The 19,819-nt window shown below is 33.1% G+C and overlaps 2 protein-coding genes and 1 pseudogene across 3 annotated transcripts; 2 read left to right on the forward strand and 1 right to left on the reverse strand.

Moving 5' to 3' along the window:
• Window positions 1-242: 242 nt before the first annotated feature.
• LOC106293642 lies at window positions 243-1,971 on the reverse strand. Of its 2 annotated transcripts, XR_001260569.1 has the most exons (7): window positions 1,686-1,971; window positions 1,572-1,597; window positions 1,228-1,437; window positions 1,015-1,139; window positions 873-930; window positions 687-761; window positions 243-522 (listed from the first exon to the last, which is right to left on the reverse strand). XR_001260569.1 is itself a non-coding variant. In XM_013729311.1 (5 exons), the coding sequence occupies exons 1-4, from the start codon at window positions 1,851-1,853 to the stop codon at window positions 903-905; spliced, it is 531 nt and encodes a 176-aa protein (XP_013584765.1). In that variant the 5' UTR covers window positions 1,854-1,971; the 3' UTR covers window positions 687-761; window positions 873-902. The 2 variants fall into 2 exon arrangements, 1 of the variants encoding a protein (XP_013584765.1); XM_013729311.1 differs by lacking the exons at window positions 243-522; window positions 1,572-1,597.
• Window positions 1,972-7,746: 5,775 nt separating this feature from the next.
• Window positions 7,747-10,013, forward strand: LOC106294244 (probable 2-oxoglutarate-dependent dioxygenase AOP1). The gene is made up of 3 exons (XM_013729813.1): window positions 7,747-8,138; window positions 9,339-9,672; window positions 9,765-10,013. Exons 1-3 carry the CDS (start codon window positions 7,747-7,749, stop codon window positions 10,011-10,013), a joined length of 975 nt encoding a protein of 324 aa, XP_013585267.1.
• Window positions 10,014-18,144: 8,131 nt separating this feature from the next.
• Window positions 18,145-19,339, forward strand: LOC106293177 (annotated as a pseudogene).
• The last annotated feature ends 480 nt before the right edge of the window (window positions 19,340-19,819 follow it).

A 19,819-nucleotide genomic window follows, 5' to 3' on the forward strand; every position in this document is an offset into this window, starting at 1 on the left:
CATGTTTTTAAAAAGAATATTTTAGAAGTGTTTTGGAAGCGAGATTCCGTAAGCTTCCACAATGTTCCGATTCCGATTCCGAAGCGAGAAGCGGACGTCCGATGAAGCTTCCGTGCAACGTAGCTAGAAACCATTAGGGTGTCTTAATCAAATTTTTAGTAATAAATATGTGTTAAGAACTTTACTTAGCAGACACTTAATTTTTTATCCTCCATTGCACGTAAGTACGAGTTCTTAAAAAAAAACCTTTAGAAGTTGAACTTGCGAAGGAAAAAAAAACTAATGGCATGGATGAATGTCTCAGCAGCTCATTCACCTGATTCAGAGTTAAATAAAATCACCACTTCTTATTTCGATAGTTCATGTCTAAAACTCAGAAGAAATAACTTTCTTACTAACAAACCAGAGAAACCCAGAGAACATTCTAGGGCACCTTTGGTGTAAGAAGACCAGCAGATAAAAGAGTGGGAGTAGCATCAAGGTCAGTATTGATACAGCGAGGTAGAAGACACCCGATTTCTTCTACAAGCATTAGCATAGACTCATATTTTAAAAGAACAAGAAACTGATGATATATTGTCTTTCTATTGGTTTCAATGTGCTCAACAGATAAAGCATGTAAGAAGATTGCAAATCAAAACTAGCAGCCTCATTTGGCACACATAAGTAACTTTGATTGATCTTACCTTGCCTCCTCTAGGAAACGGTTTGTTTTTTTCCAGTACAGGTATGAGCATCACAGAATTGTCGTAAGAAGTGTTCTTCAATCATATAAAAAATCAAAAACCAAAGAGGATAATTTAGGAGCCATGTACTAATTTAATGAGCAAAGATTTAATATAGAAGTCTTCTCAGTAAGGAGTCATATATACCATGAAGACGACTAGCTGCAGGACCTTGACTCACTGGGAAGCATGTATTAGCAAGACTCTGAATGAACAAGAGGCACTCAAAGTAAGCCTTCTTGGAGAATTACTAACGAAGTAGAAGAATAAACATGACAAAGAAAGAAACCTCGCAGATATGACCCGGTTTTTGGCAGCAGCTGCAGGGTTACACTTGCTCTTAGCCTTCTTGGAACTCAACACAAAATCGCAATGCAATGCACCACACAGATCCGCTAAACACTTTGTACCAGTCTAAAAAACATTCAAGTAAAAGTTTTCTAGTATCAGCTCAAGTGCACTCAAGTAAACTCTCATATCAACTCTATTGTATCCGCCATACCGTATTCAAGAGATTAAAATGTCTAGTGGCGAAGTGCTGGTCAAGAAACTTGTCCTCATTGAAACTCTTCCTGCAATAACCACACTTCCACTCGTATACATCCACGTGGACTTTATGCTGTTCTTGATCTCTGTACAGATCGTTATCAGGATGGAGCCTACACTTGTCTGGAATCTGGTATCTCTCCCGTTCCACAAACGGCGTCAAGTACTGCGAAGAACAAAACCCAAACCTTTTACAAATAAGATAGTAATTCAGACATGCTTATCACTACTACTAGTCAACAGAAAATCTAACGGTTATGTTTTTTTTTTCTGAGTTAAAATCAAGAGATAGAGCTTTACCTAGTGGATTCAGATTCTCCTAACACCTATAGAGAACGAAGAATCATTAATGTTAGATCAGGAAAAATTGGAAAATCAGATGAAAGGTGGAACACGCGAGCTTCGTTACAGTACCTTCGTAAGTGATTGATGAAGAAGAAGAGGAAAGAGTAGGAGGAGGAGAATCACGGGACTTGACTCCTTTAGTCTTCCCATCGAACACGAGAAGAGACGCAAGCGACAACGAAAACCATTCGGGGACTTCTTTCTCCATCGAGACGGAACATCGGAGGGAGTGATCATGCCGTCTCACCAAGTCTCGTTGCCGACGAGAGAGAAGAGAGAACCGGAGAAGGTCGAAAGACCAAACCTCTCCTCCACCCAATCTTGTTCAACAGCGGTCCCGTCCCATAAAAGACGTTCCTTGGGGAGCCAGACGTGTCTTCTGTGTTTTGTACTCCCTGGGTTCCTCAAAATAAGATTTTCTAAATCATTCAACCTTATTAAGAATTTAATAAATGTTTATAATTTTATTTTTTTTATTTTATTATACACTTTCCAATAACTTTTCACCAATAAAATTTAATCAATTCAAATACTTTCATATAATGTTTCTTAAAATTATAAAAAAATAACTTAAACATATAAAAAATCTATCTTTGTGGAACAAATAAAAAATGTAAAACATCTTACTTTCGGAAACGGAGTGAGTATTTTTTATTTTCTTTTTATTCACAATTAACCTAAGAAATGCTGAGAAGACCGCGATAATGATACTCTAAAATATCATCTTACCAAAACGTGTCTCATGAATCCATAATCAAAATGTGACTAATAAATTTAAATACCTAAACTATATTGTTCTTTGGTGCCACTAACTTTGCAATGTTTCACACTATCATTTATTTTTTGACCAAAGACTTCACTCTATAATTTTTTCGTTGATCGAAATGTATTTTTTCAAATGAATATGTTGACATTTCTGAAATATTTATCTAAAAAGCTTATACATAATAACTTCTCCTTGACTAACACTTCTAATAATTTTGACTAGATTTTAAAGGGAGTTATTTTGCATACAATTTAACAATATATTCTAAATATATTGTTAGGATTTTTTGATAAGAATATATTATAGATGCGGTTTTGAAAATTTATATTATTAAAAGAAAAACTTTTTAAAAATATATGATAAAAAAGTTGTTGCATCTATATATAACTCTTTATTTTTTTATCCTACCATTAACTACAATAACTATAAATAATTTAAATATTTTACATAAATCCTATTATTATTTCTCATTTTGTATGATACACTTCTCTAATTATTTTTCTTCTTATCATCCAATGTTATTGTTGTTATTCAATAACGTTATATACATCATATATTATGCTCAAAGATGGATATATAATATTTAGATATCAATAATTAAAATGAAACCATATATCATACAGCATATTATACCATGTCATCTAACATTATATAATTCTAAATATTTACAAAATCAAATTTGATAAAAAACACTTTAGCAAATCATTTGTTAAAACAAAATTATATATATTTACGTTAAATTAGTTGTTATAAAAAAATATCTATAATAAAAATTGTTATTCAATATAATTTTAAAAACTATAAAAAAAACCCTGCAAATATCTATACTATTGAAAGAGAATCATTCTGAAAAAATCTACTTAAACAAAGTTGTTGCACCTATTCATTACCTATTTATTATTTTTGGTCATGCCCTTATTTTTCTTTAACTATATAATATTTTGAATGAAATCATTTATTGCTTCTCATTGTTTAGGAAACTGAATATAAATGATATTTATGAATATAAAAATAGACTCTATGAATTCGGTAATGGATCTTTTTTATTTTATCAAATTAACTTTTCGCAGATTTTTTTTATCGTATTCTTTGAATATGAAAATTTCACAAACCAATATTGCATTCTAATATAGTACTACATAATAATAGAAATGTCTTTATTGAATTCTATGTTGGTGTATAAAACATAGGTTTCTAAGACAACCTTTATCATAACATATATATTCGTAAAAGTTTGTAAACAAGTGTTTGAGCACGATTTATAACATCTGAAATATTCTTTTTATACAAACTTACATCAATATATAGTCGTTCTTTTTTACATATAGATTCAGTAATATTCTAAAAGAATGCATTATTGATAAGTGCTAACCTATTTTACCAGCTACAAACTCATATCATGTAAACCCAATTATTAATAATGAAAATTGATAATGAAATTTAAATAATGTATATATAATCTTAACTGACTTTTATACAATTTATTTATAATCTTACAAGAATTGTAAAATATCCTATATTTATATCAAACCAAATATTTCATATAAAACAACTGATTAAATATAAATTTTAAACACATTAAGTAAATAAAAATCATAAATTTAAAAATATATTAGAAGTTTCATTTATCTCTTAAAATATTATTGAAGATTATTTATTTTTTCTACCAGGTCAACCAAATGTCTGGTCACACTTGATTGCGGGTTTTTTCAAAGTGTGCATGCTTTAAATTAACGAGTTTTCATTAAATCTAAACCAGCTTATGTACAATTCATCGTGTTTATCGGTTCGACCACGGGTCCAAACTTGATATAAAAGTATTGTTCTCATCTAATTTACAATAATTTATTTTAAAATAATAAACGCGTTGAGTCTGATCAAACCATATAATTTTTTTAAAAAAAAATAATCAAACGATTAAAAATATAATTACATTAACTAACTAAATAAAAAAAATAATTTTATTTTTTTGATATAGTACAATTTTGTAATATAATAATGTATAACAAGACTAAAATACTAATTCATATCATATATTTTAATTAACTGAAAAATAATTCGCGCCGATCAAAATCTACTATTTATGTTAAAAAGAAAAAAAAATGTCTTGCTGTGTAATATGGTTATCAAGTGGAAAGGGTGACAGCAAAACATTTTATTTAAATAAGTTAAGCAATTGCCATTTATCTAATTTGATTTTTTTTTCACTTGTTTCTGTTTAACGAACTCTTAATTGTTATTTAATAGGACCCGTTGACGGCGCTTGTGACAATTATAAACAATGGCGCTGTACGTGTAGCCCATTAATTAAGGGGGGAGCTAGTTAGCAGCATCTCCAATCCCTGACTATTTTCACTTCTATATGCTATAATAAAGGTAAAAGTATTCTATCTCATCTCTATTTTCACCTCTAAAATAGAGATTGCTATTTTCTAAAATAGAGATTGCTATTTTTTCTCTATAAATAGAGAAAAAATAGCATTCATCTATTATAGAGTCATACTTTTTTATTTTCAAAATAGTCATTTAACTTTCAAATTTTTATAGTTGTAACCAAAATAATTATATTTATATAGAAATACAACTTTTGTAGGATTATAATAACAATTTTTATTTACATAATAATCTTTTAACAAAACTTTAGTTTAAAAAAATTCATAAGTTTATGAAAATATTTTAAAAGTTAAAAATAAATAGGGTTAGTTATCAACTTTTATAAATAAAATGTATCTTTTGTAAAATTAAAATAGAATCTTTTGAGAATATTCCTTTATAGAGGCAAAAATAGAGAAATACATTGGAGATAAACTCATCTCTATTTTAGAGATGCTCTATTTTAGAGGTAAAAATATGGGAATACATTGGAGATGGTCTTAGAGCATCTCTAATGTATGCCTTTATATTTTCCTTTAAAATAGAGATCTCTATTATAGAGATGGATTTGCTCCAATGTATAACTCTATAATAAAGTTCCTCTATTTTAGAGGAAAATATAGAGGAATATTACTTTTTACCTCTATATTTAAAGGTGAAAATAACACATCTCTATATTTTCCTCAATAAATAGAGAAACTCTATTATAGAGGCATACATTGGAGCAAATCCACCTCTATACTAAAGATTCTCTATTTTAGAGGAAAATATAAAGATGAAAATAGAGGTGGATTGGAGATGATCTTAGGGAGTTAATGAGAATATAATTTATGGAGAATTGGTTGATTTTAAAAGTAAAAAATTGTTAAATTTGTAAAGAGTTCTAAATAGTCGGAGGCTTCTATAGCTCCGATACCGGCTTTCTTGATCCGCTTTACTTTTTTTTCTTTGATTTATTTTCTATCACTTGGTTTGTTTGATTGTCAATTTATTTTAAATTTGACAAAGTTTTTTATTGTCTTTTTGTATGTGTTTAGAAAAGGTAATTGACAGATCTACTTCGGATGGTGGCGACGGATCTTACCGGCTTCAATCGTTGATGGTACTTCATTTGATGGTGATGAAGTTCTTGCTGCAAACTATGGTTACTTCGAAAGGCAGCACAGAATTCTATGGAATGGTAATCTCTTTGACTCTATTATTTCCAATAGAGCAATATAAAGAGTTGTCTCGTCTTAGTGACTCCTACTGGAGTATTAAAAAAGAGAGTGGCAATCGTTCCCAATTCAGTTTGAAACGTGGTGGTTTTGGATTAATACGAAGATTATCTCCCTTGAGATTCAACTATTCCAAAAGCAAATATGGAGCTTTTATATGAAAAATATTTGGTCATCCACACGCAAAGATAAATTTGTGTTAGTTTACTTTGGATCTTTACTGGTGTATCATTTTTCTATATTTGTTATGCTAGTTCTCATTGTTTAGAATTTTTTGCCTAGAAGGCTTAATAATACGATCGACAAAAAAAATATATAAAAATTTAATAAAAATATGGAGATCTCTTTATTATAATCTCTCTCGATACAATAGCGAAGGAATCCCTTTACACAACAGAAACAACACTCTTAGGGTCTAACTTAGGCCTGGGCGTTCGGTGGACTGTTCGGTTTCGGTCCGGATGATTCGGATTTTTGGATTTTTGGTGTTATGCTCAAAAGTATCATTCGGGTTTAACTAATTATCGGAATGGATTCGGTTCGGTTCCTTCCGGGTTCGGTTCGGATCGGATGTAACCAATGTTTAAAATCGTCCAAAAATATATGTTTTAAACCTAAAAAATTGACAATTTTTTTTTCAAAATATATAAATTGTTTACAAATCTAATTAAAAATTAGCTAAACTATCTAAATTAACTATAAGGTATTCAAAATAACAATTAAAACAAACTAAAAAATATTTTGAATATTCTAAAATATCTAAATCATCTTAAAATATATAAAAATATTAACATATTTAACTAATTTCGGATATCTTCGGATCCTAGTTCGGATTTCGGTTCGGTTCAGGTTATAACCAAACACCAAAGTACTAAGCTCATAAGTCCTGTTCGGATATTTTTGTAAAACAGTTCGGATTCGGTTTCGGTTTTTTCGGTTCGGGTTTAGTTAGGTACTTTGGGTTGAGGTAAAAACGTCCAGGCCTAATTTAACTGGTAGGGAAAAAATGCAGAGAAATAAAATTAGGAAAATGAAGAGGAAAATTATTTCTTATCAATTTTAGTGAGAAACAAATTTGTTCTATATTCCTCTAGAATAAAAGAAATGAGAAGGAATAGAAAGGAAAAAATATTCCTTATAAATGGTAAAAAAAGTTTAGGAATAACAAAGAATGTATTATTCTCTTTCATTGTTAGGTTACCACGAATTTGACCCTTAATTATTTTATAGTAAGGAAAAAGTCCCTTTAGTTAGATAGTTTGCCTGAATATTAATTAATGCTAATATTAAAAGGTCTTTGGGATATTGAAAAATCAGATTATACAAATTAATGGAGAAATGTCTTATAGAAGACCTTCATTATGGTGAAAGTAGAATTGTCAAAAGTGGACTTCATCTCGTCTCGTTCATGTTTTACCTATTGAAAAAGCATACGAACAAATATTTTGATACAGTTTACTAAGATTCATTTTAAAATAATACCTAAATACGAATAAACCAAGAATATTAGAAAAAAAATTTGGTATAAAAAAAAAATTTGGATAGTGGCCACGTTTATGTACTGGATGACACTGAAGCATAATACATGGTTCATCGTCGTATCTTCAGCAGTTCGGCTGCACAAGAGGCCATTGAATCGAAACGGATAACTTTGTCAACCCCTAAAGAACAATGTGATTGTACTCCATTGACTTGACTTTTAAATCTTTATATAACACGAAGCGAGTCTTTAAACCTTGACAGAACACAAAAGACAGCCTAAACTCTTAAGATAATGACGATAAGTTCAAAACCCCAATGTCTTCCCCTTTCTCTCCCGGTCATTGACTTCTCGGTTCCAAACCTCAAACCGGAAACTCCCGAGTGGGACTCGGTTAGAGCCCAAGTCCGAAAAGCCCTAGAAGACTTCGGATGTTTCGAGGCCTTGTTCGATGGAGCTTCAGTGGAGCTACGTAAGGCTGTGTTCGAGGCCTCGCAGGAAGTTTTCGATTTGCCATTGGAGACCAAACTGAGTGCAAAGTCAGAGATTAATCGTAACACTGGATACTCTGGCCAGGCTCTGGGTATGCCTTTATACGAAGGCATGGGCATTGACGGTGTAGATAATCCTGACGTTGTCAATGACTTGACTCACAAGGTTTGGCCTCGAGGGAACATCACCTTCAGGTTCACCTCTTATATAGTTTAGTGTGTTTCCTAAGTTTTGTCACAATTTAACATTTATTTATGGAATTTTTGAAATGGTAATCATAAATTAATATATAGAGTATGTACATCAAATATATAGAAAACTAAAAGTAAGTGGTTTCCTACGTCGTACTTTAAAACTAAATTGTTTTAATTTTTTATTAGTATAAATTTAAATTTTAAAACCGATTAATCGTCTATGCTGATATATGAATCTAATTCTATTTTAAAATATAACTATACATAAAGTTTTGAATTTTAACCAAAATTATCTAGTTTATGTTTTTATATAAGATAATAAATGATGACAAAAAAATAAATGTACAATAAATTTTGAAAATACTGATATTTATACAAAATTTGTTAACTTTTATTGTAAGTTAAAATAGAAATTTTCTTATACACAAAGATATGAGATTTTCAAGATAATAAATGTGGTGGCAATATATAAGCACTTTTTATAATTTGAATTTAAATAAATTTACAAATTTGGAAACTCAATTAATCTTCTTTAATTATATGATGATTAATGATTTAACTATAATTTTTAATATTTAATTATACATAAATTGAATTTTAATCAAAAGTATCACACTTTATGTTTGTTAAAATTAAATTCTAATTAATTTTGATAAAAGATAAATATGTATAAAATTGTTAGCTTTTATTCTAAATTAAAATTTAAATTTTCTTATACTTGTGATTTTATTAATTTTACTATTGTAACATAATTATGTATTTCGATTTAAACATTTCGGTATGTAACCAGATTATCTATTATCTTATTTTAGGAAGCTTACCAAAAATATATATCCAAATTTAGCTATTATCTTATTTTAGGAATTTTACCAAAAACAAAAAAAAAGTTATCACTAAAACTTGTTCATGTCATATCATCTTTTTTGAAAATAAATGCTGTGAGGACATATAAGCAATTTTTTAATATTACTTCACAAATAATGTTTAGGAAATGTGAATGGCATATTGACATATAATACAATATATTTGTTGAGAAACTAAATAATGTTTTCAGTTTATACTTGTAAGTTAATACATATTATATATATATATATATATATGTGTGTGTGTTTGTGTGATTTTCTTAAATAATTTAAAACTTGTCAAAAATAGTTGTATCTAATCGATCATAAAAATACTAAAATTTGCGATATATTTCAGCAATACTGTTCATTCGTTTGCGGAGAAGTTAATAGAACTAAACGTGAAGGTGAGGACAATGGTCTTGGAAAGTTTCGGGCTCGAGAAACATGTAGAGAAGCATTTAAACTCCGCGAAGAATCGCTTTCAATTATTTAAATACAAAGGACTTGCCGATAATACAGACGAGTATATAGGTATTGACTCTCATATCGATAGACATTTCCTCACCATACTTTGCCAAAATGACGTAGTAGATGGCTTGGAGATAAAAACCAAAGACGGTGAAGATTGGATCAAAGCTAAGCCATCTCAAGACTCCTCTTTCCTTGTTTTGGTTGGAGCTTCTCTTCATGTAAAACAATGTTTCCTTGAATCTCAAGTTTCATCCGTTATATATTGTCTTAATTATGTGATCAACATGTATATAACGTATATGAATTGCAGGTACTGTTGAATGGTATGGTACATCCTCCGCTTCACCATGTGGTTATAACCGGGGAAAAAGATCGGTATGTGGCTGGACTGTTCTTGCGTCCTATAGAAGGACTTATCATAAATGCGCCTGAGGAGATTGTCGATGATGAACATCCTCGTCTCTATAAGCCTTTTAATTTTGAGGATTACTTTACGTTTGCCTACAAAGACACCACAAAGAGAGATCTGTCTGCTCTCAAGGCTTACTGTACCCTCTAAAATTCATTTGATCATTGTGCACTTGTTGATTTACTCTTGAGTTTGTCTGTTGTTACCTTTACTTTGCCATGTTGACTCTTGTGCGTGTAATACACCCTAATTTTCAAAAATCCATTATTATTTTTTCCATCGGTTACATGAGAAGAAGAAGAAATTTTAACATGATCTCGACCAAAGATTACCAAAAATTGGTATCACCTACTCTAAAAATTAGTCAAGATTTACAAAGTGTTGTGGTCTAGTCGTATTTGGGACCCACTAGTTTAACCTTGTTTTTTGAGAATCGATTTACATTTTAAACGTTATTGTCTAGCTCTGAGCACTGATAAAGATGTTGGTCTAGTTGTATTTGGGCTTGAGGGATTTTGAGCATTAGGACTTCCATTGAGGTGTTTGTTCATATTTCCCAAACTTGGAGTGAGACACACCAAATTTAAATATGAGATCACAAGACGCTAGTGGATATAATGATTTTGTGAAAATGTATGCGAGCTGTAGGTGAGTTGGAATGTGTTTTGGTCTCAATGAATCCTAATGCAACTTGTTCTCTTATGTAGAGAGGTATTATGCATAAAAAAAATTAAAATGTATGGATCGATAGTGGAAAGCCGGATTAACACTGGGATACATAGCTGAGAGATTGTCACATTGCAGTAGAGTGGCTTGTTTCTGAAATATGTCAAGGTCACGGAGGAGAAATGAAACCCACTTGATTTTTAGACTCTTTTAACTGACCAAGAAATCAGATTGGAGCCAAGTAAATCAGTGGTAAAATAACGCATTTCCTTACAGTGAGTTAAATCATTGTCGCAGTATGCTTCAAATAATCGGATGGACATACTAGTTTGGGCCCAAACAAAAGATAAAATTGGGAGGGATGGGCTGATTTTTTGCTGTTTCTGGTATGCAGCGCACATGGCATTACCTAGGCCTTTGGGTTGGACCACTAGGTATGTTCAACTGGGCATTTTTTTTTTTTTTTTTTTTTTTTTTTTGCTCAAAACACTCACACCCATATTTAGTCCACACCAACAACATTCATACCCAATAACACCCATCACCCAATTCGACACCCAAACCCACCCATTTATAAGCAATATAAATATTGGTCCAAATCTGTTTTTTTTTTTTTCTGAACACATGTCCAAATCTGTTTAAATTCAATTTAAGTTCACTTTGAATATTAAACAACATTGAAATGTGATAGAAATATTCAAAATTGAGTAGTAAAATTTTGAAACTTTAAACAACATTGAAAAATCTGAAAATCTAAAACAATCTCAAAAGACTTAAGTTTTTAACAACATTGTTTATGAATTCACTTTGATTCACCTTGTGACTTTGTCTCCTCTTATTTGCAGCCTGCAACAACAAACAAAAAAAGAAGATTCAACCTCAGATTTTTACCAAATTCTCAAGAAAATTGCAGATGAAGATACAGATCTTTAGCAGTTATGACATGTGGCATAAACTTTTGCAGATATAAAAACCAGACGTGAGAAGATTTTGACCCAAGTTAATGAAAAAAAATATAGCAATTATGACATACAGCAGATTAGTGTTAATGACATATAGCAGATTAACGCTGACATTAGCAATCAGAACACAATGTTAATGACAAAGAAGACTAACTTCAAAACGATCTTTTCAATATGACCAAAGCAGAACACATTGTTAATTAGCCTAACCTAATCAAAGTAGAGAGCATAAATAACAGAGAAGAAAGTCCAAGAGATACCTGAAGACCAAGCTGAGGCGGCAAGTGAATGAAAATGCTGGTTTCTGAATCCAAAACAAAACAAGAAACGAGATTCATTAGCCCACAAACTCAAACAAGTTACTTGCAACTTGAATGAGTAAGGTGTAGAATCATACCTCAATTCAAGTCTATAGACTCTCCACTCTCTTCTTCTTTCTCCTTCTCTTTATCCTCTTCTTCTTTCTCTTCTTCTGTCTTCTCAACAGACTCATCACCTGCGAAAAAAAAATAGTTTTATGAAGATTCAGAAGCAATTTATTATATGAATAGATTATAACCAACACTAACCCATTTCAGGAAACCCTTTTAACCAATTTCTTGTACTGACCAAGGCTTAGACATTTGTAGGTAGAAGATAGCTTATGTACTTGTTAAGGACTCTACTACCAATGCTAAACGAAGATTCTGAAGCAACAGTTGTTATGGGTATACTCAGAACCTCTCGTGCCATTGTTGCCAACTCTTTTAACCGAGCTGAGTTGTCTCTCCAGTAATGTAACACATTCAATTTCTTGTAAGCGGCCATGTCAAGCAATGGCTCATCTATATATGTCGAGAGCAGACTTGCCACTGCCAACAGCTTTCTGAGAAAAAAGGCGTAGAAGCCCTGAAAAAACAGGTTAAACATCACTTATATGATATCAGAAATTCATAACACTTATCAGAAATGACTACGAGCATAACTTACCCCATAACCGGCTGGAACATCGGGTATTTCTCCTTGTGAAGTTGTTGCAACACTACTGATTCTCTGGTTTTTCTTGTAAGCTCCAAACAATTTATAGATCTTTGAACGAACATTAGCCAACCTTTTCTTACAAGTAGACTGATCCAAAACCGAGAAACAATATTCTAAGAAGTGAAATTTCAGTCTTGGATCCAAAACTGCAGCAACTGCAAGGATATCACTGTATTCTTCCCAGTATTTCTCAAACTTGAGCTTCATACACTTCACCATTTCACAAATAACAGGATCAGAATAATTTGCATGAGCTCTCAACCAACACTCAATCTTCCAAATTTCATTGAAATACAAATTTGATGTTGGGTATGAGGAACCCGAAATCAAATTTGTAATCTCAGAAAATGGCTTCAACAACTCGCATATCACTTATGCTCTCCTCCACTCAGATAGCTCTAGAAAGCATAAGGAAAGTAGAATTCCAGCGTGTGCTTACATCTAAGACCAGACCTTCATCACCCTCGACCTCGGTTCCCACTGTTTCAACACAGTTTTGAAACATTCTTTCCCGGCTTTCTGATCCTCTAACAAACTTGACACTCTCCCTGATTTTCTGCAAAGCTCCTCCAATCACTGCTAGGCCGTCTTGAACAATTAGATTAAGGATGTGTGCTGAACATCGTACATGGAAGAACTCTCCACCGCAGACCAGATCTTTGTGCATTTGTCTCTTCATGATACTCTGCATGCTATCATTCGAAGAAGCGTTGTCTACAGTGAGACATAACACCTTCTTTTCCAGTCCCCACTCCTTCAGCAGCTCAACCAGCTTCATAGCAATGGCTATTCCAGAATGAGGTGGAGGAAAAGCAGTGAAAGTCAATATTTTAGCTTGCAAATTCCAATCACCATCTATGTAATGCGCGGTGAAGCAGAGATATCCTTCGATAGTAATAGCCCTCCAGAGATCTGTTGTCAAAGAAACCCTTCCAGGAAAATCATTTAAGATTTTCCTAAGTTTATGCTTCTCACTTTCATAAATCCTCAACACATCAGAAGCTGCTGTGTTTCTACTCCAATACTCAATACTAGAATTAACATAAGTAAATGCCATTCTAATCCTCTTATACTCTACAAACTTGTAAGGAAGATCATGCTCTATAATGGCCATAGCTATCATCTCACGAAACACCATCATATCTACCTTCCTAGAACTACTTCTAGGTGTTCTAACCGCTTTTGGACATACCTTCATATGACGAGTCAGAGTTGAGGTTCCATTCCTGCGAAGATTCAAGAAGTAAAACCTTCTACAAAGGTTGCATCTGATCTTAGTTGTACCATCAGACAACCTTCTTCCAAGTATAGTAAACTTCTTCCAGCACCTAGAGACTCTACGGCGTGACTGAACTTGTCTCGGTTGTGTACCTCTGTTAGCCTCTGAATCCTCTAAAACTTCATGATACTCTATATTTTCATCCATCACATCATTCTGACCATCATCGTTCAAGTTTATAGCTTCCATTTTCTGAAACAAAAAAATATTTAAATGAGAAAGGAGCAGTTATCATGGTTGAATAAGTCTGAAGAGAAATGATCAATCAAAGAGAAATAATATTAGCAAACTGTGTTTCTAAATCCAAACAATCTAAACAATTACTCAGTTAAGAGAATAAAACTAAAGTATGAAAGTTTACATGTACTCAGTTATGACTATAAGATAGAAACTCAGAGAGACCTCATGAGTATACAACAAAACTTAAAATGATACATATGAAGTAACTCAGGAGACCCAAGTAAGCAAGCACATTACAGAATCTATCTAATATAATAATTAAAAACTATTTCATAAAGTTCCACACGAACAAAAAAAAGTCCATCCCTACTCTATGTTGTTCTGTTTCACATTATGATAATCTATTCAGATTATATCCATTATATCCATTATGGAATTCAGATACGTGAATTAAGTGAACCTTAGATTAAATAATTTTAGAAACGTTTGCCATTTGTGGAACTAGAAAACAAGAGCAGGAGCTTAATGAATTAACAAAAGCTTTATGGAAATTTGTAGAGCAATATGCAGTAAAGTCAGTAAATGTACTAAATACAATTGACTAATTTACTGGACAAGGAAAATAAAGCTCGGCTTTAGCAAATACACACAAGCAAATACATATTAAATCTACCAGAGAACATGACAAAGATCACCAAAGCTTGCTTATCTAATCTATAGCATAACCATTTCTTCTCTGAGTTTCGTTCCTAAAGCTTAGTTTTTTCTATTTTGATCACAATGGTACAACTCAAGTCACAACACTTGTAAAAGGACAGAGAATCATAACCATCTAGTGAAAACTCTAAACTCTAACCTCCTCAATCTCCCTGAGAACTTGCTTTGGGCTCTGGCTCAGCGCCTGGAATATCAATCTTATTCACAACCTGCAGGAACAAGTAGAATTCGTTTCCTTTAAACTCTGGCATGCACACCAAATCGTAATGATACCATCATTATATACTAGACTAGATATTCTTTTAATGATACAATAATATTCGAGTGATATCACCACGTACTACACCACTTGAGAAACCTAAGAAGATAATACAAATGCCAATAAGATGAAGCGTGAACCTGTACTTACAGGAACGATTTCGAGGTTGTTTTCAAGAGCCAAATAAACGTTTGGCCAGTGTTTGAGCAACTGATCATAGCAGTCACTGCACACAGAATAACCCAATCTATCAAATCTCAATGCAAGAGTACAAATAAACTTTGCACAATCATATAAAAACTCTTCACAACCAAGATCGAAGCTAAACAGCACGAGATACAAAACCCACAACACAGAACGTAGAAGAGATAAACCGAGATGGGTCAAAGCTAAAAGCCTAAAACCCACAACACAGAAACGAGATGGATGATCGAATCATGAAGCATACCTGAAATCGCGAGAAGAAGAAGTAGAGAATAGAGAAATCTGGTTCGGATTAAGAGAATCAAAGCCGGAGAAGACGAATCGAGAGGCAGAGATCGATTTTCTTCGCGATTTTGCTAGATGAATCGAAAAGCAGAACCGATCGAGAAGAAAAGTCGAAAAGAATCGCGGAATGATTTTTCCCCAAATTGACTAAACCCTAGAAATTAAATGTTTTGGGCCAACCCAACACCCATTTGGTTTGGACCAGTTAGCCCATGAGCAAAGTGGGTCTTTAGCCCAGTTAGACCATAAGTTATTTGGGTATGACCATCATCCACCCATGTTTGTTTTGAATGGGTGAACTCATGGATGACCCAACCAATCGACACCCCTTCCATTACCAATCAAAAACACATATAGGTCATAGTTGTAACAAACCATATGGGTTCGTATCAGAATCTAAATATCATAAGTTCCTATAAGTCTTGAGTATTTAGTTACGTTCTACAGAAAGACAATAAAGAAAGAAAGGAAAAAGGTCGACATGTCTGTGTTGGGTTATTATAAGCAAGAAAAGAGTGGATAGTTTAATAGTTTTTTTTCGTAAAAAGAGTTTTTTTTATCAACCGTAAAAATAGTTTCAAATAAGAAGAACAAGTTTAAACCAAAAATTAATAAATATTAACTTTAAATCTGAATTATAAGCATATTTAGAAGGTAAATATATATATATATATACAAGAAAACGGAAATAATGGAAAGTGAAACGTAACGTAAGTTTCCTACATATATATATGGATCCGAATAACAGTGAATTTCAAACAGAATAATAATGTCTTAAGTCTTAACTCCGCAATCAAGAAACAAGTATTGAATATATATCCGCTAGGGCGAACCCGTGCTTCGCGCAGGACTTTGACGTAATTAAGTGTTTAGAACATACATTTTGTTTTTAATTTTGAAAGATTAGTTATTTATTTTTATGAAATATAATTGATGTATGATCTTTTTTATATACCATGTTACAATACTGAGAGCTGAAGTAGGTGTAATTGTCTGGTTGACTAAATTACATAGTATGAGTGAGACATCCCTCCAGATTTTTGTTAGAACGACGTGCGAACCCTTTTGGGGGCTTAAGCAACACTTGAGACAATCTATTAAAATGGTCTCTTCATGATTTTTTTAAATTGGCATGTTTTACAAAAAAAAATTCCAACACCAAAAACAACTGTGTTGTTATTCAAAATATTAAACTGAATTAATTATATGAGCTTTTTCATATTTTACTGGTAAAGTTTTAATGATTTATTTTTTTATTGTACCTTTCAATATGAAGCAAATATGTTTAAAAAATATTAGAATTTGTGCATTTTCATCTTGATCACATGTCTAAAGCCAGCGCCTATGCATGCATATGCTCGTAGCATTTGGAAACTAATGAATTGTAAATAAAAATCATAACACTTATAAACTAATCGTAACACTATAGTTCAAAAAAAAAACTAATCGTAACACTTACGTTTGTATTTTGTGCCATTCTAACTGTCTTCCTCTTTACTTAACCAAAAAGAAAAAGAAAAAAAATATACATTTTTTTTTGTGTCAAGCCACAATTAACATAAGATCTTATATTATTTAACATAAAATCTTATCGAAAGAAAAAGAGGAAGAATCCCGGAATCGTATTAACATTAGATCGAGCCTTTAATCATGAGTGAGCGAGAGAATCAAGATGGAAGCCGAAACTCAACCTCCGCCGTATCAGAGACCAAAGCTCCTCACTCCTCTGACTATGCTCCTTACCCTAGGCTAAATCCTAACAACATTACTCCTCCTCTGCATGCTCCCATCTCCGGCGCTGCTGCCACCACCATGCTGCCGGAGTTCAAGCCTTACGGTCCTCCCTCTCCTGCCCCCAATAGTTAGTTGTTTTACATTCTTATCACTGGAAGTGTAAAAATGGTAATGATTGAGAGGTTTGAATTGATGAGTTTCAAGGAATGAGAGTTACCTATGTATAATTGAAGATTAACACAATGAAATAATGGAAGATGCATTTAATCAAAAATCGTGTGAGAAGTGGGGTGTTGTTCTTAATGAGCACATTGAAGTGCTTTCTTCAATTCATACGTCTTCCGTAACGTTCCCGTGTTTCATTTGCTGGTAAGACAAAATTGTCTCAGAATACACCACAGCTGGATTCCAAGAGGATGTGGTCCGGTGACAGATACTGGACTGACAGGGTGATCCATAACGGTGGGGTGACACATACCAGGGGCGGAGCTATGCCTTGAGTGGATGGGGCAGCTGCCCACCATGAATTTTTTTAATTAGTGTAATTTTGTACTGAATTTTAATTATGCCCCTGTTGAAAATTTTAAATTGTAAATGTATTAACATTGTTTAAAAGTTTTGTTATTTCTAGATCCGGCACTGACACATACTCAAGTGACAGGGTGATCAATAAAGGTGGCGAAGAGCAAACACCACCTACTGAAAATATGACCGGCATCATGGTGGCCTGAAAAATATGTGAATTAGATAGAACAATTCAACAAACAAATAAATAATCTGGAAATCTTGGTAAAAAGGATTCAAGACAACACAAATGTTCAAAAATATAATTATGTTCAAAAAAATTAAAGCACAGTCAACAAATGGTTTTAAGTTGTCTTATTCGAACACATCAGACAACGATCTAATCGAGAAAACTTGGTAATCAGCATTCAACACGACGGAATCCTATTAAAATAGTATCGGAAAAAAAAATTTAAAGTTATGAACTCGACCGGAGTTTCATATCAAACCACGAAATTGTATGTTTTCTTCTTCTTTTTTCCGTCAAATTGTATGTTACTTTTATATTGAGAACCTTTGTAAAACCATATCATAAGCATCCACGTGGCAAAACATAGAACCTATTGCAGATTTAGGTTTTTAGAAGAAAAAAAACACTCCTCGTGCCACCGAACATATCATGTCCACCACTCTTTCTCTCTCCCCTTCTATCACCACCACCCATGCGCAATTTAGCCACCCCTCTCCTCCATGTTTATCCTGGGCCGCCTCCCTCTCGCACGCAATCTTCGCTTCTCCTCCCGCAACAACCGCGTCGCCTCCGTCATCACCGCCGCGGCAGTTCGCCAGGACGCCTCTCTCTGGACCCCAGCTCCTCTCTCTCTAATCAAATCCGCCGCCGAATCGCTATTCCATGTCTCGATCGACGTTTCTAACTCCCCGAATCTCGCGGCTTCCTGCACGCGGCCTGGCCAGAACCTCCAGCTCCGTGTTCCCGATGTCGAGAAGCTCTCGTTCCTGGCGATCGCTTCTCCTCCTTCGTTCGCCGTTTCTTGCGGTGCTTTTGAGTTTTTGGTAAAGAGTATTGCTGGATCTACGGCAGAGATTCTTAGCGGGTTGAAGAAAGGGGAGACTGTGGAGCTTAGCGCTGTGATGGGTAGTGGTTTCGATATGGGTCGGATTGATCATCCTGTGGAGTATCCCACGGTTTTGATTTTCGCCACTGGATCTGGAATCAGGTGAGGGATAAAGATGAAACAACGCTCTCAGAAAGCAGGTGGTGTCTCGATCTTGAACGGCAGAGACCAAAGCAGACTCAACCCTAATACAAAAACGACGTGTGATGCAGCGTTTGCAGTTTAAAAATTATCTGATGGGCTAGGTGCTTGAACGGAATTAAGGCCCAAAATGTAACAAAACCCATATAACTCTTAACTCTAATGAAAGGCAGCAATTTGACTCTAATGACACGTGTTAACTCTTAAACGCATGAATTATCTACGTGTGTGGCGCTAGAGAACCTTACTTTATAATAATAGATATACTAGATGATAATCCGCGCTCTGTGCGGGATGAAAAGATTTAAAGAGATTTTTGAATCAATAGGTATTAGAAAGTTAATAGTGTTAGAAAGAAATATTACATGTTATATAATAAGGGGGATTCAACGAAATTGTGTATGTATATATAAAGTAAGCTTGGATTTAAAAAAAAACTTGTGTATTTGTTTTTTTAATTGAAGTATATTTCGTGGAAATGAATCTATAAGAGTAAGCAAAAAACTTATATAAAAATAAATTATGAAGCAAAGATAAAAACGAAACAAAAGCAATAAAATTATTGTTTTCATAAACTAAATTATAAATATAAAATAAAACGAAACATAAGCAAAATAATACTAAAATATGAAAGAAACAAAATATAAGGATACTACTTTACGGATGAGGATATGTAATCATACGGCCTTGTATTTATATATGCAAGACGCGGGCCGAGGGCAATTATAGCCATTTGCCATAATTTTTTCCGGAAAATCAATTAAAATTATGTCCAAGGCAAAATATTCACATCCCCTTTATATTCAAAATACTGAATTTTGAAAACTTGCCTTGATCGTTGCTATGCGAATTTATTGGAATAGTATAGG

The sequence above is a fragment of the Brassica oleracea genome, chromosome C5 (assembly GCF_000695525.1).
Source record: "Brassica oleracea var. oleracea cultivar TO1000 chromosome C5, BOL, whole genome shotgun sequence".
Lineage (NCBI taxonomy): Eukaryota > Viridiplantae > Streptophyta > Magnoliopsida > Brassicales > Brassicaceae > Brassica > Brassica oleracea.

Excerpts from the sequence above, each read along its gene's own strand:
- LOC106294244 (XM_013729813.1), top strand. The coding sequence starts at position 7,747 with ATGACGATAAGTTCAAAACCCCAATGTCTTCCCCTTTCTCTCCCGGTC. Across the intron at positions 8,139-9,338 it reads CGAGGGAACATCACCTTCAG|CAATACTGTTCATTCGTTTG; the intron begins GTTCACCTCTTA and ends GATATATTTCAG. Across the intron at positions 9,673-9,764 it reads TGGTTGGAGCTTCTCTTCAT|GTACTGTTGAATGGTATGGT; the intron begins GTAAAACAATGT and ends TATGAATTGCAG.
- LOC106293642 (XM_013729311.1), bottom strand. The coding sequence starts at position 1,853 with ATGATCACTCCCTCCGATGTTCCGTCTCGATGGAGAAAGAAGTCCCCG. Across the intron at positions 1,438-1,685 it reads TTCATCAATCACTTACGAAG|TACTTGACGCCGTTTGTGGA; the intron begins GTACTGTAACGA and ends TGTTCTTCGCAG. Across the intron at positions 1,140-1,227 it reads ATTTTAATCTCTTGAATACG|ACTGGTACAAAGTGTTTAGC; the intron begins GTATGGCGGATA and ends AATGTTTTTTAG.